Source organism: Poecilia latipinna, unplaced genomic scaffold (genome assembly GCF_001443285.1).
Source record: "Poecilia latipinna isolate Pla-1442-1.1 unplaced genomic scaffold, P_latipinna-1.0 Scaffold1329, whole genome shotgun sequence".
In the NCBI taxonomy this organism is placed as follows: domain Eukaryota; kingdom Metazoa; phylum Chordata; class Actinopteri; order Cyprinodontiformes; family Poeciliidae; genus Poecilia; species Poecilia latipinna.
The window spans coordinates 32,202-59,636 of record NW_015113945.1 but is presented as its reverse complement, the minus strand read 5'-3'; the positions used below and the strand labels follow the sequence as shown (position 1 = coordinate 59,636).

Sequence of the window (27,435 nt, the reverse complement as noted above, 5' to 3'; positions counted from 1 at the left end):
TTTATTCATTTATTTTCCTGGCAATCCAAGATAGAAGAATCTCTAAGAATTTGAGTACTGAGACATCATAATTGATCCATTAATCCAAATCTCCTAAATATGTGTATTTCTGAGGCCTTTTTTAAAAAGTTAGTTTTTGCTGTTTTTCATAAACATGCTGAAATGGAAACCATTCTGTTTGGATTGAAATATCCACTAACCAGATAATTTTTTTAACATCTAAATCTTAGCACATCTGTGACATTTCCAGAGGTGATTACAGTCAGCTGCTTTTGTCATGACTGTTTTAGAGACCCACTGACCTCAAGGAAGACCATGTCCTGCTGCTGCAGATGTTCTCCATGCACAGCAGCCCATTTCATCACCAGGCGGATCACCCGGCGCTTGTTGTTGAGCGTGTAGTCCAGCTTCTCCATCTCCGAGTCCTGTGAGGCCTGGGCGTGGTAGCTGCACTGCGGTTAAAGATCAACTAAACTACAGCAAAAACCACATTTCACTGGGAAGAAGACTTTTCTTTAATGTAGGCAAAAGGATATTGGTCGCTCAGCACAGGACATAGCCGACTGTTCGGGATGAAGACGCAGTGCGTGAGCACAAAATCATCTAAGGCCGAATCTGAGACAAATAACAGCGAAGATTCAGTTAATGGCACATCAAAGACACCTTCAAACACATGGCCGGGTCGGTCCCCTCTGCAGGGAAAGTGAAAACCATATGCATCGCCACACATGATGGTAATTAGATCAGCTTTGCGATGTGGAGCTAATTATAGATGGGAACAAACGGGTCATCGCAGCGGAGACCACAGAGGACAGATCAGAGAGATAAAACACACGGCATATCTGAAAACTGCTGGGCGAATTTGTATTCAGCCTCTTTACTCTGATACCCCCTAAACAAAACCCAGAGATTCAGAGCTTAGGTGGGGAAAATCAATACATGTCAATTAATTATGCATCCCCACAAAGGCCACAGGAGGATGGAGGAAGGCGCTCAGCTCAGACCAAACCACAACATTACGCAATGAAAGAAATATATAGAACAAGAAAACTGTCTTTTCTCCACTGCTCATTATAATTTGAGGTTGCAATATTATGAAATGTGAAAAAACCCAAGGCAGTGTGGCTGAGAACTCTTCACAGTAAATGATAGATATCATTAAATTATATATGGTAATAACGCAAGTCTCTTGTGTTTGACACAATGGGCAGCACCTGACTCAGTGAACTGGGAATCCGACCGCATCATCTCGAGAAGGTGCTCCAAAATCTTCTCCGGCGTCCCGGACATGATGTTGTATCTGAAGCAACACGACACACACACACACACACACACACACACACACACACACCCTTCATTAATCAAGATACACAGACTCTTAATGCCTAGTGGCACCACTGCGGCCCCTCAGCTGATTTCTCTTCCTTCGGTGTGTGGCTGTGATTGGCTCATTTGAAAACAATCCTATTTACAATCAGTGCTCCTGAAGATGAAGAAGAGGAGAAGAGCCACAAAAATAATCCTAGCAAATATATTTATAAAAAAAAAAAACAAAAAAAACTTGGAGCATCTCCCCCACACATGAAGGGGGACGAACACAAACCTCCCTTGGTTGTTTTTATTACTTGATAACAGCGTGGCAAGAGGGAAGGGCGCCATGAAAGCAGGGACGTGTCTTCCCTTCTCGCGGGGTAGTCTTGACACTCTTGTGTGTCAAGAGTGGAGTTGATTAGAGGGCAACCCTGAACAAGTAATTGTGGCTTGCCAAGCCTCCTTTCCCCCCCAGGAGCCAGGCCATCATTACCATTAATGTGTCTCTGTGCATCTCAGCCACCGTGGGGCAGTGACAGATGCCTCTATTAGGAGGAAACACTTACTGGCAGCAGAGCATCTGATGCAGCTTTACTTCATACTCACTCTTAGGATCAGACTGAGACAAATGACTCTGCTTTGTGACAATTATCTATCTATCCATCTATCTATCTATCCATCTATCTATCTATTGCAAATCAGTCACAGGCTTTAGCTGCTTGCAGTTTGCATCTGAATGTCATGAGAAGTTTGTTAATGTTTTGTCATCTGATTTACTTTGAGTGCGAGTGCTGCAGCATTGTTACAGCACTTACACAGCTGGTACAGATTCTTTTTACTGTATGCTTCCAGTCTATGGCTGTAGACTGTCACGCTGAGATGAAGCTGCTTTTATGTCACAATGGAGTTGGATTGAAACGACTCACAGCTGAGTTATGGTGGGAATATTTGATTTGTGTTTGTATGACTAAAGATTAATATGGTGAAAGTAAACTGAGTTTTTGTGAGGGTTTCAGATGGCAGGGAGTGACATTAAGCCAACACAAATTTTCTCTTAAGACAACCATCATGATACATCACCATCCGAAACGTCGCTGGTGAGTGAGTTTAGTGTACAATAATACAGACCATGCGATGCTGGTGAAGTGTCGCGCACTTGAACGCTACACATAAATGGCTCTCCTTAAATGCCTGTGATGGGTGTCCAACATCCATCTCTGAACTGGTTGGTGTGTTTAATTACTTGTGGTGAGCTGCAGAGGATCCCTGGACAGAGTTTCGGCTGCTGCTGAGACTCTTCTCCAACACCAGAACATCTTGGCCGTGCTCCTTCAGACGCACTGTGTTGGCCTCCACATCCTTTGTAGTAAGTACAAGCAGACAAAGTGAATACATCTATGTTGTTAATTAAAAAAAGGAAAGGTTGGAAATCTTATAGAAAGTGTTTGAAAAGCTGCATTTATTGTTTTTTGCAGACTTTGATGTTGGTGATTTGACTCTCAGAAAGCCACTCTGTCAGGTGAGAGAGTCCTTAAAATACAGCTTTTTCTTTTTTGTTAAAAAACTTATAACAGGATATGTGGTTTCCCATAAGATGATTTACTCTAAAAGTTGGTATTTAACACCGAACAATCAGCTGTAGCCTCATTTCAGAAGACAAACTTTTGACTGCGTTGCTACGTAATTTCCAGCAGAGGGCGATAGTGTTTTTTCTGATATTTGCAGAGCATCACAAGACGATGACCTTACACTCACCCTTAAAATCCTGTTGAAGTCCTCCTTGTCCACTCTCAGGAAATGACAGTCGTCCTCTCGAAGGACAATGGAGGCAGCTCTGGGGGCGTCATTGACCAGCGCCAGCTTCCCAAAGTCGTCTCCTTCGTAGAGCGTGCAGACAACACCCTGCGCAAAGCAGCACGCTGATCAGTAACTAACAGTCCAACAAAAGTAAGAATCAGAGGACCTTTATGAGGTGAATAATCACCTACTTTTCCATAGATGACAACATTCACCGAGCCTTTTAATATAATGTACCAGGATGTGCCCTCTTCTCCTTGATGGAACACTGGGAGAAAAAAAACAACAACATTCTGGGATTTGCCATATTTAACATCAGATAAATAATCTAAATATACTCACACACTGTTCCTGCCCTTTCATGGGATTCAAAGATGAGAACTCCTGCTAGTTCCCTCTTTACCTGTCCAATGCAGGAGAGAATGATTAAAATGTGGGAGAGACCTATTCTAACCTGAACTCAAGTGTTTCCTTGAGTACAATAAATTTTACAACAGATAAAAGTAAACGCTGTAGCACGCCAAGTGTTTTGAATCGACTAACACAGCAGTAACACTAATTTACGATTTACTTTTTGGCAGGTGTAGTGAAATAGTCACACATTTTGCCACATTGCAACCACTAATTTCAGTGTGTTTTATTGTGATTCCATTGGAGAGACCGACAATTATAGATTTTTTAGGACACAGAAAACTGTTAGTAACTCACAGTGGTGGACAGGTGAGATAAGGCCTTTATATGGAGCAGTTCTTCATAAATTATCTCCAAGTCATCCGGTGTTCTTTCAGACGGCCTAAAAAAAAAAAAAGAAAGAAAGGAAACAGGCTAAAGAAACCAAAAGCTGTCTGAAAGATCTCACTGTTCTGTGGCGAGAGCCGTGTCAGAGCCCTACGGTTTCCTCAGGATCATCCTCATAAGAGCATCTGGCCCAATTTGCGACAGGAAGAGCAGAGTGTCCTGCAGCTCCTCCTGGCTCTCCCTTCTTTCCTCCTCACTGGGTATCAAAGCGTCCTCCTGCTCGTCGTCCAGGAAGCGGTAGAAAAGGTACTTGTCCTGGAAGACCGTCTCTCCATCCACTGCATCACAGCGCAGATAGTCAGACTATCATTTAAAAACATATGTAAAAAGTTTCTGTGATTGTCTCGCATGCCGAGGCAAATGTCGTGCAGGTTCTAACCGTGGTTGAGGACGCCTTCCTCCAGCAGCACCTGCCACATGCCCACAGCCTGAATGCGGGAATGGACGCAGGAGCACTGCAGCATCTGCCAGTCCACCAACTCTGTCCCCACACAGCACTGCCTGGAGAAAACAAAAGTCTCCATAAGAACTAAGAGGAAGATAAGAAATTATGTAATATTTTAATCACCTTGGTAACACTTTAGTTGAAGGGGTGTGCATAAGACAGACATAGTACTGTCATAAACCTGATACAACACCTGCTATGAACGTGAAGGAGTTTTTATGAATGGTTATGACTGTTCGATAAATAATGACACTTCCAATGCAAAGCTAACACTTTCAATGGACTTTTAGTGCAAGTGTCATTAAAAGTGTCATTATTTACCAAACAATGCACAGTTAGTCATCTTAATGCCCTTTTATGAAACAATGCATATTAAAAGTGTCATAATTTACTGAATGACACTTTATGACAACAGTTATAAACATTTATGAAGACGTTTTCACGTCCATAACAGTTTCTCTTGATTCTTTTTATCTGATTGTCTGCGTTGTTCACGTCAGTGGGATTTGCTGGTATTTCCTACAGTCGCTGGACAAGAGGCGGATTCCTGGACAGACCTCCAATCTATCTCAGAGACAACACACAACCCTCTTCTTCATTATGCTCTAGTTTAATATGAATGAGGAGCCGTTTGTAACCAAGCCTCTCACTGTCAAAGTCTGGTCACTGAAAATAAACTCCTGATAAAATAAAAACCATAAAGAAAAAAAAAAAACTGAATATGTGGAATGATGCATGGCAACTTATTGGTGAGAAAAGGAATGTAGTGAGCACTCTGGCCACAAATATCACAGAAAATACAAGTTAAAAGAAGAAATTTCTTCTCAATCAAAAAAAAAATTGTTTTTTATTTCGGAAGCAGTTATTTTAATAGAATGACTTAAAATAACTGTAAATAATTATTACACAATTACAATGAATCTTCATTTAAACTATTTAGGCCTATTGTTTCTAAGGTTTGAGTCTAAAAAAAGCTTCCCTGTGTTTAAGGGAAGGAACAACCCAAAGCAGAGGGAAGAGGAAACAATACAGTTCATGCCACAAATAGGACAGAAAACTCAAATAGGAAGTCAACAGCCAGACCGTCAAGACAAGTCAGGAATCAGGATCATGATTTCATTTATTGTGTGTGGGTTTTTTTTCTTTCCCTCTGTCAATATAAAACATTTGCTGATATCTACAGATTGTGTTAAATCATTATCTACTCCCACTATCCACCTGTATGTTTCCCCATGACAATTAGCTTACTGCGGTTTGAGATGTTTTTGTGTCCGAGTCAAGTGAGAGTGTTTGACTGCAGCTACCGTCTGATTGTGTAACACCATTTCCTCTCTCCTTCCAACCACCATTTGTGTTGCATCAACTTTTTTAGGGCCAAACCACTTATCAAGAGGTCTACAGACTGACAGTGGCATAACATACAGTGTCCTCATAGTATTATTTTCACTTTATTATTGTAGCGCTGCCAAACCCTCTTGAGTAAGACTTTAGACACATTGGGTCCTTCATCGCCGAGGTGAGCTGTAGGCAGACTGGAATCACAACCGAGTGCTTTTCTCAATAGTTTGGTTTCCGTTTGGTTTCCAAGCTACTGCTCTCAGACAACATTTTTCCTGACCTCCTCCCCCTCACTGAATAAATTGGCATACAAATTCTCATTTTCTGAACTAATGGAAATGTCACTATCCCTACTTCTGCACTGATGTCTGAGTCTAGCTTTCAAGCTTGGCATCGTCAGGGTTCAAAGACTTTCATCTATTTTCTCAGCTCGACTCTGCTTTTTTCTTTTAGATTCTTGTAATGGAAGCAGATAAATCGCACGTATGCTACAACTCTGAGCACAGTTAACAGGGATTAGCTGTAAAGTTGCGTTGTTCATAGTCTTTCATCAGAATCCCAGAGTTACAAAATGCCAACTAACCTGTACGTTTTAAGATGATACTTTCTGTCTCGGATCATGTGAGGCGCTCTGGAAAGGATGGCATGGCGGAGAATCTTCCCCGCTCGCAGGATCTTCTCAGAGGGAACCTATTATTGTAATAACATTCATATTTTACAACTGAGTTCTGAGTCCTCTGAGATGAGGACTGAAGTTTCTACCTGAGTAGGACTTTTAGTATGAAGTTTGGCCGGACTTTCAGGAAAGGACTTCTGCAAAATGAAATAAAACAGAAAAGGTTTTTTCAACTGACTTGGAGGAGAAATTATGGCTTATGGAAAAAAAGACATAAAGAGTGAAAAGCCATTGTATGCTCAGGAGCCCTTCGTCTAAATCAGGCCATGTCTGCCTTTCTGTACAGTCAGGTTTTTATGAATCTTGAATAAAGTATTTTCTTGCTGCAGTTGGACACATAATATATTTTTCCACCACTTTTGTCTCTTGCTGAGACCAAAGGAGCTGCAAACGTCTGACATTCAAGAAGCTTTGGGAATGACCCAGAAATCATTGCAACTCAATCATGTTCGCAGCTGATTTTGGGCTTCATGTTTTATTTACATCAATGAGGAAATTTACTGGCACTATTTTTTCTGCTAGGCAAAAAGCACATTTGCTTAATTGCAACAAAAAAAGCAACCATACACTTATCTGCTTTTATTTTTATTTTTTTTCACAAAAGTCAACAACTCCGTGTTGTGACTAAACTTCATGTCTGAACAAAGCAGACACCATAAATCTGTTGCGGTGCCACACTATCAAGCAGGAAATGAGCGCCGGGGAAAGGTGGGACAGGAACTATTCAGGATGGAGACAAAAACTCCAGTCACCTTGTTTATTTTGGGGCTAAGCTTAAAACAGCTTTCTCATTCTTTATTCCCATCCAAGCATAAAGGAGTGAGTAAAATACTAAAATATGTCAAGGGAAGCAATTCACAACTTGTCTGCTTTCTCTAAGATACAAGGTAAAAAAAAAGGATGCATCATCTTAAGCTCTTTTGATTTGCCTTTGCATGATTTAAAATCTAAACGCAGCACTCTTCAAATTGATTGGCACAACTGATGAAAAAAATCTCAACAGAATCTTGAAATCATAGTTTAGTCTAGTAGAATAATCTCACCCTGAAATGTTTATTACTATTATTATTAGTTTCTGGCTCCGGTGCTTAAATAAAAGATTATTTTACCTTTATGAGAGGTGATTAAAAGTGATGTAGGTACAGTAATACAAAGACATTGAGATATTGTGTCGTTCTACCATAAGAAATACCTTATTTGGATGTTTGGACACTGACACAAATGAATTGCTGCTTATGTTCTCCTTTTCTGGCATTCCTATTGGAAAAGAGAGAACACAATAAAATATGCAGAGTAAAAAAGTAAAACAAAACTGATTTTTTTTTTAGGAAAAACAAACAATCCACAGGCAACACTTGATTGATTCAAAACCTTATTTGACAAACAAGACAAGTAAAGAAAGAAGTTTTGTTTAAACGTTGCGAGTTATGAGGAGAGTTGTCAAACCTCTTGCTCATTAAGTTTTCCACAATCCAGGTGGCATTGGGGGATTAATTACTGCCATCATTTCAGCTTTGCGAGATCAAATCAAAACAAATAATTTATTTGGTTTTAGCACTTCACTGCTGTGAATAATTAAAAATGCCAGTCTCCGCTGCTGTAAGTGTTAAAACCAGACTGTGCTACATGCATGACTGGAATAAATCAAGCATGGCCGAATTTAAAAGCACCTTGCTGTTAGCGCCCATATTGCGTAAAGGAGCAGGACTTCAATGGCAAGCTGTTAAAACATGCTTTATTTATATGATGCAGCTACAAATCCATTCAGCTGCTTTGAACAAGAAAGAGTACAGCACTTTCCACCCTGCGACTCCCGTTCAACATCTGTCACAATGTAAGCAATCATAAAACATAAGTTGTAAATCCAACAGGAACTGGACTGCAAGTTACAAAAACAGAGAGAGTATTTCTTCTTCAATGCTGTTGCATGATGGAAACAAGATTACAGGCTTCCATAAAACCTCAACTTGAGAAGATGAGTCTATTATAAAGCAACCATTTATCCGTTACGCTTGACAAATATTGAGCAGCATCTAGTTCGCCCGCCACCTGTAAACCAGCAGTTTCTGGATTTTCTTCCCGCACACTGCTGCTCATCATTTTTATGATGCGTGATGTAAAATCTGGTTACAACAGCTCTCAGAGCCAATATTGAGTTAACTTGCAGCAGAAAACTGTGTTTCAGATTTTATCAAAACATCAGAGGATCGAGTGGGGGATTGGGATCACGGAGACAGAAATAACACTGGGTTGTTTTCTGCTAATTCTCAGTTTAGCTGGCTTTTATTAAACAAGAACCCCTTCAGTATAATCTTCTTCATGTACTCTTCATCTATAATAGTTTTAGTTGACTTTAATCTTTCTAATTTAAGTCTTAAATGTGGGCTTAATCTCCAATAAGTCACAATATAAGTGTAAAACAACCATGAATACTGTAAGAACTTAAACAATAGAGAAAATTCCATAAAACAAACAAACAAAAAAAAGAGCATCTCTGAAATACTCACTGTCAGATCCACTGCTGTCCATGACGCCATAGGGTGGAGCGAGAAGTCCAGCCATGCAGTGGTGAAATTTCTGCAAAACAAAGCCATAAATATGGTTTTAATTTGAACAATTTAAAGTCAAATCAATAATTTAGCAATCTTTATACATATTCTTTAAATAAAGTTCAATACAGCATTGGAAATACTGACATAGAATTGGAACCAAATCTATAAAGTACACACACTACTATTAAATCATGTTATTCCTGTTTCTAGTAAGCCAAGATTTTAAAACCATATTGCTACGTTAAAATATTTAGTCTGATTCGGGGTCACATTAAAGCAGCAAAGGCTAGCCAGCAGCGCAATCTGGTGTTTATCGGCTACTTGAGCCCAAATAACATGCTCTGTTATGTCTGAACACATAGGAACAGCAACAACTTTCAACTCATCCAGAACCAGGTCAACAATATGCTAGTGAACTATTGCAATACTAAAAAACTTAACTTGGAGCGAACAAAAGAAACCCTGATACACTCAGTAATGCATGAGCTGCACTCTGTGTCTCTGCTGCAGCAGTTCAAGTGTGCACTCAGTTTGTGGGTGGGGAAATTAGATAATTTAGGGTTCTAGCCCTGAGGGGCACATCTACACAGAGCTGGAGTTTAATGTAAAAATCATTAAGCCTGTTTACCAGGTTTGGCCATAAATCAGAGTAAGCTGCTTCCTGGTACTGCTGATGGCTCTTGAATGCAACTTAAGAGACCACCAGAATGATTACTGTACCCCCAGTGGGAAGCATAAATCTGGGTACAGAATTTCAGAGCAGTCCATTTGGTGAGTGTCAGTAAATTCCTCTGTGGACTACAAATATTAAAAGTAGTTTTACGATTCAACCTACAATGCCAAACAGGAAGGCAATGAGATTTAACACAAAGACAGAAAAATCTGTCTTTACACTGTTTTTTTGCACCTTACTATATGTCACACTTGGTTATGTCACAACCAACTTTTGTGGATCTGTCTGCTACCTTTTGTTCAGATTTTTCATTCCCACCATGTTATCTAAAGTAAACAAATGCCTGCCTGATTCTTACTGGTTAAATGTGCAATGTCATTCCCTCAGTGCTAAGCTACCGTGCTGTGTTGTGTTAAAAGAGAACATGGTACATGCTGGATGTCACATGAATGGCATGTTTTCCTTGTTAAGTGGTGTGTGTGCTTCGCTTTCCCTTTTCTTTTCCTAATATGGTAAATTGAAAATCAATGGGATATGTCAGCTAACACGTAGGGGGCAAAAGACATGCGAATGGCCAGCAACACCTCCAAGCCCCGGACCTCACCCGACTCTAAACCAAACTGGTTTCTCGAACATGACAATGAGTTCACTATGCAATCTCTGAAAGCTCAGCTGACAAATCTGCAGGATTCTTGTGATGCTATCATGTCAATATGAAGCGAAACCTGTCAGGAAAAGTTGAATCTATACCATGAAAAATTAGGGAAGTTTTAAAGGTGAAAGTGCCCCATAAGTGTAAGTATCTTTTGTTTGCAGAGCCAGAAATAATATGAAGTAAAACCAGAAAGGTAATCTATTGATCTGGGGTGTAACCAACTCATCTTGTTTCCACATACAGAGCACTCAGCTGCAATCTCTTTTGTTGTGTATTTTTTTCCTGTTGCCTAAAGAAAATATCCTGCCTCTCTGCTTCTCATTAGTGTACTCTCTGGTGAAAGAGACCGTCCTCCATCAAGCAGTCCAACATGCAAAAGAAAAAGGAAATCATTCTCTCTGTCCCTGCATGTTTCCTTGGAGGTTAAGAGTGTTTTTGCAACTTTATCCCTGTTGGTGTTAACATACAAGTAGGACTCAATGCCTAGAGGACAGTATTATATAAAAATAGTATTCACTGTTTAAAGTGAAATTTAAAACCTCTCTTGTTTTTGTGGGAGTAATGTCCAGTTTTATTCCAGATCAGATATGGTGAGATTATTAAGCAACTTCTGTCTCACAACCCCGCAGTGCCCAGTGGCAACATAGATATTACATAATGAACGCAATGAATAATCGTTCTGCACCACTGCGTTCATGCAAATGTCATGTTTTTGTTTACAATGCTGATGCAACAGAAGGTCAACTCGTATGCAGCCAAAGAGCCAAAAGCAAATCATGCTTTATATAGACTAGATTGTTATTAATACATTCAAAGATATTTCAATATTTATAAAGACTGTGACTGGATATGTGAGTATAATGTGAAATCCTGGATATTTATAAACCAAATTTCTCCTGTCTAATAGAATATAAACAGTCACTTTGCAAATTATTCTTATTTCTTTTCACAAAGAAAAAATATCTGATTTCATGTGGGAATTTGAGTGTGGGAAATGCTTCAGTTTATTTCTGATGGCAGGGACCAAATATATTCTAAATGATTCACACAAATTCAAACAAGCCTCTATATATTTTGAAGAAAGATAATTTTAAATGGTCATGCCTAATTTCAATACAAAACAGTGAAGGACTTAAATTCAACCTATGCAACAAAGTCTCATAAGACCAGACTACACATCAATTCAAAGCATTGCTGGTTGTCAGGCAATGTTGAACATTCAGGTACATGAATCTGTATTAGTCCAGCCAAAAAAAAACCAAAAAAAAACTAATGTTTTTCCAAGTCGGTTTATCACTTCAACCAAATTTTCAAAGCGGTATTTCTAACAGAGTCTCGGTGATTGGGTTAAATGGCACAAAGTGGTTATGTGCTGCAGAAACTACACTGCAGGTCAATCAAAAACAGATTGAGAGCCTCTTAGCAGCAAGCTAATAATCTTTACCTTTCTATCTGATGGTCAGTAGAGACTGAAGGAAAATATAAACACAGAATTTCTTTGCTCCCCCTGAAGGAAATGTCCTGAGAGGTCATGCTTATAATTCAATTCTGCAGGCTGAAGTCAGTAAATCGCTTTAGAAAGCCATAAGGGAACCAAAACCAAATAAGCTGGTAACTGTTTCCTTAAATCACTCGTTCTTAAAAAAAAAAAAAAAAAAAGAGTTATGTCATTGTCAAGTAAGGTTTATGAAATATGTGCCTTAGGGTGGTTTTGAACAGATGCAAACAATAGATTTAATTACTGAAATCTAATCAATGCAGATTCACTGAAGCCTTCAGAGTCAATTCAGCCGTCATATCAATCTTTGTTGACAATTAAAGGATTAGGATTAACTAGAAGCACTTAAACTCAGGAGCATATGAACAAATGAACCAAGCCTCTTTGAGCCCTCAAAGCTGCTCTCCCAGAGAGACAGGCTCCAGGGTGCAGAGTTGATTTAAAGAAGGATTAAATCCGCAGTCAGGTGTTAAGAAAAAACACTTAAGAAAGACGGTCTCCAAATTTTGTGGAACACAACAATTCAATTGCAATTAGCTACAGTTCGGTAAAGAAGTGCCAGTGTCCATGCAAATTGTTTTATGTTCTTACTGTTATTACATTTAAACATTTCAGATCGTTAAACTAATTTAATCTCAAATAAATTTAACCTGGGTATAATTCAAAAATCCGTTTTCATGGCACCATGTATTAAGAAAAAACACGCTATCCAAACCAGCCTGTAACCTCTTTGTTTGTTAAATCAGAAATTAGCTGTCATTACCCAATGTTTTTGGAAAACACAGTTCAATCATATCAGCCACACCCAGATCAAATTAGTACAAGACCTGCAGAATCAAGAAATCGCCTAAACAAAAGCTGTCTGTTCGCACCAAAATACAAGCATCAAAGAAGAACAATCATATCTTAATAAGCATGAATGTTTTGAATGAAATACCTCAAAAAACAACAACAGTGAACACTGAATCTCTACCTCCTGTAGACCAGCAGCACAGCTTGGTGCCGTGGGAAGTAAGAAAAGTAGCAGTGTTAAACGTCAAAGTTTGTGGGATTGGTTATTAACCTTTTACTGACATTTGTCATCTGGGAACCAATCAGGTGGATACTACAGTCATTGTCGTTCAGCAGTTTTCAACACTGATGCTCGTATGACTGAGCTTTAAATCATTATTTAAAATAAAGGGATAGTCTGAAAAAGCAGAAGCATTAGTTCTCTGCTACTTGCAAGGATGGTATTGTGCTTTAAAAGCCTCAGTCAGGGATCTACCCACATTTCCCCAAAAAAGTCTCCTTCCTGCTCACATGTGAACAGTTCTTAAAATATTTACAAGTCTATAAAGCAACGTCTGTTGCATCTGCGATTCAGTTTACGTTGTCACTTCATAGCCCTATACCTGACAGAAAAGTCCTTAGTAAGGGGAAAACGTAATGGTAAACACTCTTTATGATCTCTTAGATGTTCCAGCCCATCAGCTCTATTGACAAATGGACGATCGATAGTTTTAAGGCACAAACATGTCCTACTGAGAGACACAGGCAGCGGTTCTGCACACTCCATCCACTGAAGAATTAGTGCTCCTTCTTGTGAAAAGAATGGATTAGATTGACAAAATATCATGCTGTCTGTTAGGTAATGCTGCATGGTTACATTTTTATTCAGAGAGCGGTCGGTTAGCGCATGTTTAAATCAGAGTTGCTGTCAAAAAATGTTGTTTTTCTTAGAACCGATTCAATGAGGGCGACTTTGGACAATTTCATACAGATAAATTAGTCTATGAATACTTGCATGAGGACAATGTAAATAAGTTGTCACCTTACTGAAATGTAAATTTCATCAATTTCCTTATTTTCAGTAGAATTACCCAAGAAGTCCCACCAATATGCTTTTCCTGAAGATTTCAGACTTTTTTTTTTCGTTATTTCAGTTTAAAACTCATTCTTACTTTCACAGTTAAGAGCTCACTGGACTAAATGTTTGAAGTTCAACCAGGTTAAATCTTCTTCAAAGTGCTGAGTAATTCTGTTCTCACCATATCTACATGATGTCATAGATTTGTGTGTGATTTGTGCTATTTTTAGTCATAATAGATGTGGGGTGTCCCAATTTTAAATATTGTAAAAAAAAAATTATCACATTCATTACATTTTTTAAAGAATATTTTCTTCTGGTTTTTTTTTTTTATATTACTTAAATTTTTTGGTATTGATAAAACTGATCCTAACTGGCCTAAACCCAGAGAGTTGCTGGATGTGAAAACTTTTAAATGTGACTGCATACAAAATGTACATCTTTTAAGAAGTAAAGAGGTAAGTTTGGCTTTACCTTTGGCTTTAGACGAAGCATTCATCCCCTCAGTTCATTCTTACTTCAAGCGCCCCCCGCTTGAGTACTTCGATGCACCATGAGCATCACTAGGCATTAATGCACGCCTAAATAATTTGCAACGAATTACATAATCAGCATGGTGAGAACTGCTCTTAAAGTGCTCAGTGTTTACTCTGAATCCTCAGAGTCACACTTCAGGATCTGTGGGAGGAATATATGAGATACCTTTCTAGGAATTTAATTTTGCATCTTTGAATAGAGTAAAATAACTGTGGCATTTTAAAACTTAAAGGAGCAGGAATACAGGTTTTTGACATTTCAGCTGATAATTTCTACATTTTCTACAAATTACTCCAAGAGAATGTTGATTTATAAGTACCGAGCTAATTCTAATAAGTCGTTCTTGTGCAATATTGCATTAGATTTTTTTCAAAAGTTTAGCACAAATTACCTGCAGATGTTACCGTTAGCACCCTGAGCCGCTTGCTGTTGTTAATGTCCAGTCTCCCCTAATCCAGGTGTTACCAAACGCTCCAAGCAGGTTCAACTGGCTTTTAGAAGGTTATTCAGTCTTAGCAGATCCAACATCATCCAGCTGCGCCTTCCAGGCTTTCTGAGAGCAGTGCAAGCAGACTTTCAGCCACACAGCTCAGCAGAGCAGTGGTCAGCTGCTGACTTCTTCTGAGCAGCAGTAACTGCAGGATTATTCAACTCCACTCGCCTGAGCACACAGCAGAGTTCACTCAATCTCTCCTCCTCCCCTCAGTCCGTCACAAATACGAGCTAATCTCTACGCACAAGGTGGGGAAACTCCTCGTGTTGCAGCAGGTTCATGCTCAAACAAAGAATAAATCTGAAAAATATTCATGTTGCAAGTGTTGAGATATATATGCATACATATTTGAAGAGTGGCTCTTCAGTATATGTATGTTTTTTTTCTTTCTTTTTAGCCTTTACAAAACAGAATTTGTATGCGCCGATGTCATTTTGTCGGTGTGACTTTAAAATATTAAATCAAATGTTCTGGTCTGTTCCTCGGGGCTTAAGTAGCTCTTTTACCAATTTATTTTTATTTTTTTCAGAATAACTTGAGTAATTTCTTGGACAGCTACTTCTCAATCGAGTGAAATCATGCTGGAATGGTGCTACTCTTACTTAAGTACAATTTTTGGTCCATCTACTCGCCTCTGCTTCTAATCCAACATTCAGCACGTACAGTTCAAATTGTCAAGTCAAGAAATCTTGTCAACAGAATGATGTGTTCATCCTGACTCGTAAAAGGTAACAACCAAGAAGAATAACATAGGCTTTCAGACTTTTCAGACTAAGCTTTTCAATCATGCAGCAACTCTGTAAACAGAGAAAAAAAAAAAAAGAAAAAAACTGCACAGATACGCTGTGTGCTGTGCAGAAGATACATTTTTCCCCCTCAAATCTCCCCCTCACCAGGCTTCAAACTCCTGAGGGCATTTTACATCCCTGCCACTTCCTTTTCGTCAGGTTTCTCCTCTGGCTGCTCACTAGTCTGACTCCACAGGCCAACAATAGTCACATGCCACACTCCAACCCTCAGCTTCGTTTCTAGCACATGTGCTTCGAATGTAAAAAAAAAAAAAAAAAAAAAGCATTCAGAGTTCAGCTGTAAACATGCATACTTCTATTTCACTCAAAGGATGCAGAGGTGCCAGGTCTAATGCTCAGAGCAAATGTTTCCTGTCCAGACCCGACGCGGGCTGAAGAGTCTACAGCAGGGAACAAAGGCAAAATGTAGCCTGGTGTTACATTTCAGAGACGGTGAGCATCTGAAGTAGATAACAAAGCACAGAGTACAGTTGATGATAAGGTCATCTAAAGCCACAGCCAGTCTCCCAACTGTGTGCTGCTGAGCTTGGCTAATGTCTGCTCTGTTAAGCAAACAAGCCAAAGGCTGCCAGTTCTTGGCGACTAGATCCAGATTCTGTCACATGCAGAGCTGCATTACAGCTCGAGTTATTGCATGAGACAGCAACACGAAACACATGAGTATCTAAATTACAGAAAGAAATCCACAGGAAGTGACTGTAGTGTGTGTCGCTGTCAGACACCAGCTGTTGCTGAGAAATGTTGAGGAGAAATGTACATCAGTGATGTAAATCCACATTTTGTTTTGCCAAAGATTTCTTCTGAAACAGATTTGAGCAGCAACACAGATCCATAATAATATAGCAACAACTGCGTTCTAGCTTTTTATTGACAGTCTTATAAATTCAGTGATTTCTATGTATTTTTCAGTTCAATACCACCTTTGGCTTCAATCACAGCCTTCAGTTATCTTGCATGTTTCTCCACAAGCTTGGCATACCTCTTTCTGGGCATATTCCACCGTTCCTCCCCGGCAGAACCTTTCAAGCTCAGTCAGGTTGGATGGGAACTCTCAGCTGTTAGCTAGACCTTACATGGAGAAGTGTTTTCCACTCCAAGTCATTAACAGTCAGCTGAATTTACCACAGGTGGACTCCAGTGACGATGCAGAAGCATCTTCAGGTTGATGCATAGAATCAACCTGAGATAAGTCTTATGTGTAGTCAGAGGTGAGTAGAGTACGCAAAAAAATTTTACTCAAGCAAGAGTAGCGCTAGTTCAACATGTTTTTACTCAATTCAAAGTGAAAAGCAGTCATAAAGAAATTACTCAGGTAAGAGTAAATAAAGTATTTGATAAAAAATGCTATTCAAGTATCATTTAATATTCAAAAATTACATCTTCAGACAAACCAAAATATAAAGTTACATGGAAATTTTGGTAGTTTTAAATATAAAACAAAAACAAGGACTTCAAAATAAAATCAGGTAAAAAAATAAAAATAAAATAATAATAATTCCAAATCAATTTTCAGTACGAAACTTTAACAAAAACTACAGGTGCGTAGCTGTCTGGTAAATTTTTAAAACAAGCCTGTTCTTCCGTCAGTGAAGTCACTCACGGTAGGTAGAGTCTCCAGAACTGTTCCTCAAGCAAAAGCAAAGATGCTTCATAATACAATTACTCAAGTAAGTAAAAAGCATGGTATAGTAAAAACACTCCTAAAAGTATTTTTTTTTTCTGAGTTGCTCAAGTAAATGTAATTAGTTACTAGCCAACTCTGATCGTAAAAGTAATGATTTGTCTACACTTTTTTTTAAAAATGCATGTAGATTCCCATATAATTCAGAACCTTTTCTTTAGAAAACTGTACTCAGCTCAGTTTAGAGTAAATCTGTTACTTTGACAAAAGTGGAGTCGAGTTATTTCCACAGCGGATCTTCTTCTTAAACATTAGTCTTTCCACTCTCCATATAACAGCTCCCATGTGGCCGTATTTCTCTCCACGCCGAAGCTTTCAGGGTTTTAAGCAGCAAGAGAACTGACCTCATCTAGCTTAACTTTGCTCTTGCACCACTAAACACAGCTCAGCTTAAATCAAGCCTAAGGGAAGCAGCAGAATCTCATCTCCCAGTACAATGGCATCTTATTTCCAGGATAAAAAAATAATTATAATTTCAAACAATGATAGCTGTTTAAACTGCAGCATGCTGAGATCAAGGGAAATAAATACCTGTTGACAAAGTATCTGAATTTTTACTCAAGATATAATCAGAAAGGTTGAACAAGAAAAGACGGGACTAATATGCAAATCACTTTGTGGGCCAACATCTAATAATTTAGCCAATCGGCAAAACAGTAAAAAGTTGTGCTTATGTAATTTACATAAAAATGTATACGATACAATGACAAAAAGAAAATCGCTTGAAACTGACAGATTTTGGTATAGGAGAGACATAAATTAACCTAAGGTTGTAAAAATATGTTTTCACAATATTAATTTAATATAATTTTTTGCATTATCTGAATTACGGAGCGAGAGTCTAGCTTGGTGTCTGAATGTTTTGAAACCTAGTTTCTTCTATGGTTCACATGTCATACTTGCGCAGATTGAACTGTTGATGCTGAACAAAATATACATTGTCAGGATGGCTCCATATTAACCCAAAACAATGTCTTTTTATGCAGGATCCAACCCACAGCAACAGTGCCTCTTAGTGAAAGCTTAGGTCATGCACAACTGTCCAGACATGTCACATGCTGACATGTTTCAGCATTTTAGGAGCTTAAAAATGTAACAAAGTAAGTCTCAGATTGTTGAGCCACAAAGACATCAGGTGAGAACTGGAAGACAAGTTTCTCTCAAAACAGCAGCAAATCATTTCCTCATTTCCAGAATTATTTTTTTAATATGTGTGCATCAAAAACCTAATCACACAAATGAAATGTTTTCTGAAACATTTTTGTTCTTCTCCCATATTTGAAAAAATAAAAATAAAATAAAAAATCACGCATTTAACTTGACACAGATTTTAGCATTAATGAATTTAACAGTAAAGATGAAATGAGAAATAAAGTTTCTCATTAGAAACTTATTAGAGGACTCCATTTTGGCTTGGTCATGTTTCACGTTTCTCATGTTTGCGCTTTTAGGTTTAGTGTTTTGATGAATGTTTATTCTGGTTATTCTTAAAGTTTTTGTTGCTTTGTCATTGAGGGCTCTCCAATTATTGTATACCTGACAGAGGAGCCATGTCTGCAGTCTCCTCAAAGGTTGAACTTGAGTTCGACTCCATAAAGGTTGACCTTTGAACTCAATCCTGTTTGTGGGGCTTATCAACAGGACAGCAGACAGTCAAATTTGGGAACCTAAGTTTCATATTTTCTATTGGCTGAGATGACACTCAGTGCAATGAGAAAAAGTCAGTTTTATCAGCAGCTCCTACGCCTGAAACGGATCACAGGTAGCTGCACCTTGGAGCATCAACTTCAGGCCCGACACCATGAGATTAGATTCTTAAAAAGAAGATAATAGAGGAAGTTTTTCGATTCAAATTTGATGACCAAAGTGGGATCTCGACGTGGAGCCACCTCTCCTCTGCATGAAAACTCTTCAGCATTTCATCAGGCCCTTCCTGTAATAATTTCAGTCAGACAGAGTTGGTATTCTGAGATCCCCCAGAATGAACAGGAGAATTGGAGAAAGGGGTGCCTCCGTGTTGCATCTGAGACTCAATCTCGGATAAGCGGAAGAGAGTGGGTGGATACTCACTCTTGGTTATTTCTCATCCATCTAATCCCATTATCTAGAATATATACTCCAAGATTTCATCTCTAACTCCTCAAACTCTTCTGCCTGCCATCAATGTTATCGTCATGCTGCCTTGTTTGCTTATTTAGCAGTCCTTTTTTGCTTCTGAATCTGCTTTAAAGATGTCTGTATTTCGGGCCTTAAACTACAATTTTATGACAGGCGTCTTAAATCATGTTCATGCATAATTTCATGCACACATCTTAAAATCAAATTCAGTTTATCCTGTGCAAACATTTTAAACAGAATATACCATATTAGTCTAACAAACACCCACGAAAGAGAACCAAGCTACAACAAAAACAAGTCTCAAAATGTGAATGAGGCAAAAAGATGAAATTTGCAGCTTTGCAGTGGTGAGTTAAAACGTACAAAAATGCTGCATAGCATATATAGCCAAACATAATTTCATCACAAGACTAAGTTCAGCGGCGTCTAATGACAGCATAAGATAATGTAAACATCAGAAAGAGCAGCTGTAAAATCTAATTTGAGCCTAACCTTGCTGAAGATGCCGCCTCGGGGCAGAGTTGAAATGTTTATCCTGGTAGTCTTTCAGTGGGATCGTTTGTCTACGTGCTGCCAGAGCAAAGCTGTCAGCCTCACTGCTGTTGGCCGGCACACTAACACCAACACACAAAGACCATCATCTAACTTACTGATGCCCTGTGGTCCCAGAGGAAAGGGGCTCGCTCTCTCAGGAAGCCTGCCTGGTATAAAGGGGGAGGTACGGGGCGAGGTGGTCCGCGACAACATCCACTGACTGTTGTCATCAGTTAAGGCAATGCAAGGCTTTACCCCATTCACAAATAGTAGCTACATAATTGCCTATAACTGTCCTCTAATACAATTATGCACAAGCCTATTTAAAACAAGGGCTGGCTGCTAAAGACGCCTGAGAGAAACAGGCTCTGTACCACAACTCCATCTAGTGGACATACAGTGAACATAAAGTGTTTTACAAAAAGATTTGACTGGATGTGAGCTGTTGTGTGAAATTGGCTAAAACTTCCACTTACAAATTTGTAAAGTTGGTACAGATGTCTCTCCCAAAGACATGTAACTAAAGCAAAGGGTGACTCTAAAAGGTATAGACTCAAGAGGATAATTACAAATGTAAAGCCTGTGTGTAATTTTCCATGCATGTCTCCAAGGTACATTACTTTCTGTTGGTCTATCATATGAAAACCCAATAAAATAAAGAGAAAGGAGACATTTTAGTAATCAGACAATTACAGCTGTGAGGAGACACCTAACAGTTTGTTCATAATCGAATCCTCATTAATCTCCTTCACTATAACGACTCTCTGTGTTATAGTGAAAATTGCATCTGTGATACAGAGATACACTGACAGCGCCTTCAAATCATACGTTTTTATCTGAGATGTACACTGTAGTAGGCAGAACATTTTCTTAACATACATTACAACTCACATAACACACCTCCCAGAGAGACCTGAACTCCTTTTGTTCAATGCGTAGGAGCTCACTGAATTCCCGAGTGACAATCGTGGCATGTCTGGGAGTGTTATCCAGGATCGACTCTCCAAACGCTGTGCCGGTCCCCAGCGTGCAAATAGTGACAGCATCCTGCAAGAGAGGCAGACGAGGTGTTCTGTATCAAGCATCACTACTTCTAAACGTCCTGAGGAGTTTTAGTATTGGAAAGTGTGATCTTCATACTACATCAGATTTAAGGTTTTAGCATTTCTCTGCAGAATATTTATGAACCTTTTCACAGCATTGTATCAGCTCTTAGGAAGAAAAATGATCCTAATGTGAACCAATTTTGCCATATTTTTGCATCTTTATGTTTTCATAAAAATCTACACCACTGGAAATAAAATTGAGACCACTGCACTGAACCCCATTGAAAAACTCAGTTATTCCACCAAATATTGATTTCTGAACTCTTCCTGAGTGAAAACATTAGTATTGTTGTTTCTGAATGAAATTTAACTTGTTTTCTTTGCACTATTTGAGGTCTGGAAGCACTGCATCTTTTTCGTTATTTTGAACATTTCTCATTTTCTGCAAATAAGGTTTTGCTTGGAATTTCAGAGACATGTTGTCCGTATTTCATAGAATAAAATAATGTTGATTTTACTCAACATTTACCTGGATGTTTGCAAAATCATCCCCAATATGTTTAATTTTTTAAAGTTAGCTTTCTGAAACAATATCTCTAAAAATTAGAGTATGAGGAGAGCTATAAACGAAAGTTTTCGCCCATGAAAACAAAAGAAAAACAACACCCACTCTTCAGCCCGTGTGCATTGTGGGTGGGTTGCTGCCCACGTATTGCTGGATGTTTGTTGAATTGCTGTTGAATATTAATCCTGCAGTCTTTTGCACGGCTGTCCTGATTGTAATAGTGTGAAAAATGTGCTAGCCCTGACATTTGCCGAAGTTTTTGTTTTTTCCTTTGATGGCTCACTTAAATGTTTCATTTTATTAAACTATTTTTTATTATCTGAGATCCAAGAAAACCAGTTAACATTTCAATAGAGTGGAGGTGAGAGAAATCTCTGCTGATTTTGAGTTGAATAAAAATGAATGTATGAGAACTTCATCCTTTCATGACTCTTCATCTTTAATAACTCAAATAGGATTGCTGAACATTTTCTTCTTTCAGTAGATTATTTATTCTTTGTACTTACATGAACGCTAGTTCCTTTTAAAACTTATATTTCTAATCAATCAAATGCTTGTGTCTTACTTGTAAAGTTACAATGAAAACTAGTTGTTTTTTTTTAGTTAAACCTTTAATGATCACCCTCAAAATACTTATATGTATGTCAATGTTTCCATGAAGACACAGGTGTCATCTTGACACTCCCACATTATGGAATAATTTTGAAAACATCCAGGTAAAATAAATGCTCTACCCAACAATTCATGTAAAAAAAAAAAAAAGTAACTGAAGAATGTTTTTAAAGTTATTTTTTAATATATACTAATCAGCAATCCAAAGTCTTCTTTTCCCTACGTGTAAATATGACAGAACAGAGATCCATTTCTCTTAGTCACTGTGAAAGATGGATTACAAGAGGGCAGACGTGTGCCGAGTTAAAAGGGTAAAACCAAAAGTAGCGGTTGTCTGTCCCTAATAAATGAATCGTTGGATTTAGGTTGTACCTGATAGCTTGATGTTTCAGACACTTTCACATCCAGGGAACCAGAAAGAACAGCATACCAGCTCGTACCAATGTCTCCCTGTCGAAACACTGTGAAGAAAATATGGCCAAGCTAGAGATTTATGATCAGTGAAATTTTTAATGAGCTGCCTATCTTTTGATCTGCTGCATTTTGACCTACATGTTATCCCTTTTTCCAAGCATTCGTAGAACCCACACAAACAAATCTGCTGCAGCAAACGGGGGTGGAATCTCTCCAAAGCCTTCACATTTCTCAGACGAGCCAGGATTATGTCGACATCTTCACCCGAGCGCTCTGCTGGTCTGGACGAACACAGCGATAAGTAAGAAAAGAAAGTTAAATATTAACATTACAAAAACTCAAACAACATGAGGTGAAAGCTAAAGTTTAAATGAAATAACTTGAACAATCCTGTTGGCAAAGTAAGAAGGTGAGATTTAAAGCTTTGTGTCTACAAAAACCAAATGCATTCATGTAGTAGTTTAAATTGTGTATTATTAAATTGTGTTTAGCATAAATTAATTCAGTGGTTCCCAAACTTTTTCTTCTGCGCCCCCCCAGTGGTTTCCAAACATTTTCTGCGCCCCCCCTATGGATTACAAATGGCTGTCTGGTTGAAACGACGAGTGTGTGTGTGTGTGTGGGGGCGGGGGGGGGCATCGACTTTTTTGGGGGCAAAATGAAAATAGACACCAACATCGGTAGCCACCAAGAATTTGTTAAGCTTAAGGTTCTGTATTGATATTAGCTAGACATCTTTGAGCTAACATTACCTGCATCCAACAGCTTTACTCAACTCAGTCGGTTAGTTTGGAGGGAAAAACTGTGAAAAGTTATTTGCATTTTGCTGGTTTGCTGCCGTGATTCTAACACAAACCTACGTAGCTCCGCACAGCAGCAGCAGGTCTCCTTCACAGGTGGAAACCCAGCGCGAGCGTCGTAGCGCTCATGCTGCGTTTAAAGGCGGCTCGGAAAAACAGGTTACAACATGTTAACAACAGATTAAACAGTTTTAACTGCTGATAAAAGTGACAGAGGACACAAATATGGGAAGTGTGGAAGCATCTACTGTATCAAATTGACATAGGAATAACAGAGAGTTGACCATTCTAAGGTAAAAACCCAGCGCATACAGTGTTCATGTTTTTTTTTTTTTCATCCAGACGGCTTCCCGCGCCCCCCCTGCAATGACACGGCGCCCCCCCCTAGGGGGCGCGCCCCACAGTTTGGGAACCTCTGAATTAAGCCATGGAAGTTTCAAAATTGACAAGAGCCCCCCAAACAAATTTGAATTGAAAATACAGTTTTCCATTCCACAAAAATACTGTCTAAAAAATCTGTTTCTGTTTTACTTTGGTCCAGGCCTTTCTTACTAACTCTAATTTATAGTGTTGATTTCATGTGTCTAGTTATTCTTTGTTAGTCTAGTTTAATTATATTTCTTAGGTCTAGGTATTCTTTAGTGCAGTGTTTCTCAACCCTGGTCCTCACCACCCCCCTGTCCTGCATATTTTAGGTATTTCCCTTCTGCCACACACCTGAATTGTATTTCTGGGTGATTAACAGGCTTCTGCAGTACTTGATGATCATGCAGTCATTTGAATCAGCTGTTCTGGAATAGAGGCACATCTAAAACATGCAGAGCAGGGGGTGAGGACCAGGGTTGAGAAACACTGCTTTAGTGTTAGATTCATTTTCTAGTGCACTCTTCCTTGCAGCCTTTGCCATTTTTTTTCTCTCTCTCTCTCTCTCTCCTCACACCTGGAGCCCATTAGCTCATCAGCCCTGGTCTTTTGTTTCAGTTCACCCTCACGGTATCTAAGCCTTTCTCCTGCTCAGGGGGAACCAACAGTACAGCATGTAATGATATAGTGTGAAAAGTGGAGGGTAAGTAGAGAAAAGTTAAAACAACAAATTAGGAAATATGCTGTGGAGACATTAAAAATTAATAAGATATTAGTTCAACATAATAAGATAAACAAAGCAGTTATACAATTTTTGAAGGAAACAGAATTGCATAAGAATTTAAAATAATGGTTGATTATTTTTTCACGATGGGTTAGGCTGGTTTGAATGGCTCCTATCAGTTAAAATTATATTTCTTTAACGTCAAAAAATTCAGATGGACAAGATGAATAAGGAAAACAGACATATCTAAGGGCAAATACTTCTTACAGCACTTTGTATCCTTATAAATGAGCATTTTTTCCACATGACAGCAGTGCAGTTATGTTTTACATGCAGAGTGAACAAGATGAGTTTGTTCTGTTTGTTGAGCTTAAATCTTTTCCTTTTCATGACTCCATGGTATTTGTTCAGCTCCTTCTATTACACTGCCTCCATTTGAAATCTAGAGCCCCTGACGTATACGTAGGTGGTTGAAATGCAGCTTGCAGCACCTAAAAGACGCTGTCCTTTCAAAAAGTGAAACCGAACACCAGTAATGAGCCAAAACAAAAAAAACAAACAGTTTTGCTTATGACCTGCTGTTCTAAAGACATGTTTTTGTACTTTGCTATGTGTCTTTTACTCTAAAACTATTTATCATGTATTATCTGGCAAATCACTGTTGGGTTAAATGCTTTGCATCAGGGGTCTACGTTATTGCTCTCTGTGTGAAATTTAAGACTTGGAGACATGTGTAGGAGCAAATCCTTTTCTTTTTTTAAGTTGAAACCCATTGGAAATATTCTCAAGCTTGATAAACATTTTCTCTGATTTGACTTCATATCATAGATGCACTTTTTGACCACTTCAATTTCAAGATTTGGAGCTAATAATGGGGAGTATTTCTCTTGAGTTTCATGTAGGAAATGTGCAGAAAAGGTTCTACATTCAAACTTGATTCAACCTTGAATGGTGACAATAAGAGGGGTCTTTTATTGTCACCATTGGTTGGAAAAGATGAATCATACAAGAATCAGTTGATTTAAGGGGAGCATGTGGCTTCTGCAAGCAACCAGCAGATGCTCGTGGGTAAATACGTCTGACTTACTCCGTCAGTTTGTTGGTTTTTATTGCTGATGAACTTTGGACCCACTCGCGGTTTGCTTTCTTCATCCGTTACCTCTTGATGCATCTCTGCCTCCTAGTTGTCTCCGAGTGACGTTCAACTTCTTTGCTTCTCACATAAAACGTGTTTATAAGCCAAAAGTGTAAAGTAATGGTTACCATTTTAGAAAAGCCTTCACAAAACCCAGTTTTTCTTAATCCTGATAAAATAATTGCAGCGACTGTAGCTTTGAAACTGAATTGAATGTGATGACATACTTTGCTTTGCAGCTAATGAGCAAAGATAATTTTTGTAGTTGCGTCACTGGAACTCCAGTGTTGTATCTTGGATGAAGAACTGGGCAGCTCTCCTTACTTTCTCCTGCCTGGTTGTGAGTTGGATCTGCAGGGCAGGCTGATGCCCAGATTTGTTACAAACCAGGCAGAGGACCTCTTATTTTCAACTTGAACCTATTGGAAGGTTGTTGTCTTGTTTTTGTTTTTTTGTTTGTTTTTCCATGTTAGAGGTGCAAAACCCTGAGAGGCCATAGTCAGAGGTTTGCAGATTCAGCTTCCCAGACCTAGGGGGTAAAGGTCTTTGTTTATTGTGGCAGCAATTAGAGGTAATGAAAGCCTTCAATCAGCAGAAGGAAGTATTTAGGGCTCGGCTGTCTTTGGGGACTGCTAAAACAGCAGGCAAGGTACCAAGTGGCCAGAACGTCTGCAGCTTCAGTGGGTGCAGAAGTGAAACTTTGAACATGGCTGGGAGGAATTCAAGAGATGTTGCACATTAGTATTTTGGGAAAAATATAGAAACTAGTAGCTGTTTGCAATAAACTAATCCAACAAGAACTGACATGGCTTAACATGACCAATAATAGAAGTTTTGCCAAATTTAATACAACACATTTAAAAACTATTGCGGGTATTCAACCCCTTCATACTAAGCATTTTTAGTGCTCAAGAGGAACTACCTTTAGCTGTTATGACTGGCTGTACATACAATATACTTGACTGAATCGATGTTGCCCCCCCACCTGCAACACAGCTTAAGTCTTTCTCTTACTTTGATCCAGAAGTTTGAATAGTTCCTGTTTTGCTTCATTGATATACAGAACAGAGTAATGGCTTCTTCTTTCTGTAACATTTCAAAGCTGTAGCCATTAGTCGACTTTAAACTTAAGAACTGTGCTTCCACTTATATCTTTAGGAACGTCCAGGCCCTTTATGTCTGTTTACTTGTTTATGTGAGAAGAGTATCTCTGAACGTTTGATTTAGCCACATTTCTAACATTCATCAGTTCTGGTATTTAAGATGTTCTGTTTCAGCACACTTGATGTTAGGTGACCACTTGATTAGCTGCATCATTTCTACCTGAGATCAGCTCTAACATGCAAATATATGCGCTCATAATTCTGTTCCAGGGATGTGGAGATTACAGGAGTCGATGGATTTAGTGTGGAATTTGGATACAAACCTTGTAATAGTTTTATTAAACTAATTTTGAACAACTGGGTCCAGTTGTCATTTTTTTTAGATCAGCAACAACTGAAACACATTCAAGTGAGGCAAATGCTTTTCTCCTTGATTCTGTTGATTAAAAAAAACAAACCATGCTCTTCAGTGTTCCCATTCAACAGCAGATCTTTCATTCTAAGCTTTGTCGAATGGGAGGTCAAAGGCTCCGTTAGCACACGGTAACCTTGGAGCCCTCCAAGGAAGCACTATTTATACAGATCCATTAAGTTCCGCTGGGAAATTTAAACTACAGCCGCCTCTACCGTGGCTGTTGAAACACAACGCCAAGCTCCTTCACGAGGAGAAGCCAAATAAATCTATCATAAAATCATATTAAGTAAACCAATAAACTGGAACATGGAGTTACCTTTTATCCAGACAAATAATCCACTCGGCAGATTCCGACGAATGAGAGGATGTGTGCGCTGCTACCATCGTGTCTGATCCAGTGAAAACTCCTGCTGTTTCTGCTGCTGTTGATGCTGCAGAGGAGGAAGAGGAGAGGAGGAGCTGCTACAACCACTGCGCTTCATCTGCCTTCTCTC

The 27,435-nt window shown here is 38.8% G+C and overlaps 1 protein-coding gene across 8 annotated transcripts in view; it reads right to left on the bottom strand.

Annotated features, from left to right (window-relative positions):
- Nucleotides 1-27,435, bottom strand: part of LOC106961733 (rap guanine nucleotide exchange factor 4-like) — a 34,953-nt gene extending 7,518 nt beyond the window's left edge. For 2 of the 8 annotated variants that reach the window (XM_015055660.1, XM_015055662.1), the window contains exons 1-18: nt 27,258-27,435; nt 22,540-22,682; nt 22,360-22,448; nt 20,656-20,811; nt 8,873-8,942; nt 7,558-7,622; nt 6,452-6,502; nt 6,273-6,379; nt 4,286-4,407; nt 4,001-4,184; nt 3,817-3,901; nt 3,451-3,511; nt 3,300-3,376; nt 3,067-3,213; nt 2,555-2,670; nt 1,215-1,300; nt 537-615; nt 303-447 (exon numbers count right to left, since the gene is read on the bottom strand). In XM_015055660.1, coding sequence (XP_014911146.1) covers nt 303-447; nt 537-615; nt 1,215-1,300; nt 2,555-2,670; nt 3,067-3,213; nt 3,300-3,376; nt 3,451-3,511; nt 3,817-3,901; nt 4,001-4,184; nt 4,286-4,407; nt 6,273-6,379; nt 6,452-6,502; nt 7,558-7,622; nt 8,873-8,942; nt 20,656-20,811; nt 22,360-22,448; nt 22,540-22,682; nt 27,258-27,325 — 1,851 coding nt within the window. In that variant the 5' untranslated portion in view covers nt 27,326-27,435. The other 6 variants (XM_015055661.1, XM_015055668.1, XM_015055664.1 and 3 more) reach the window with 6 other exon arrangements.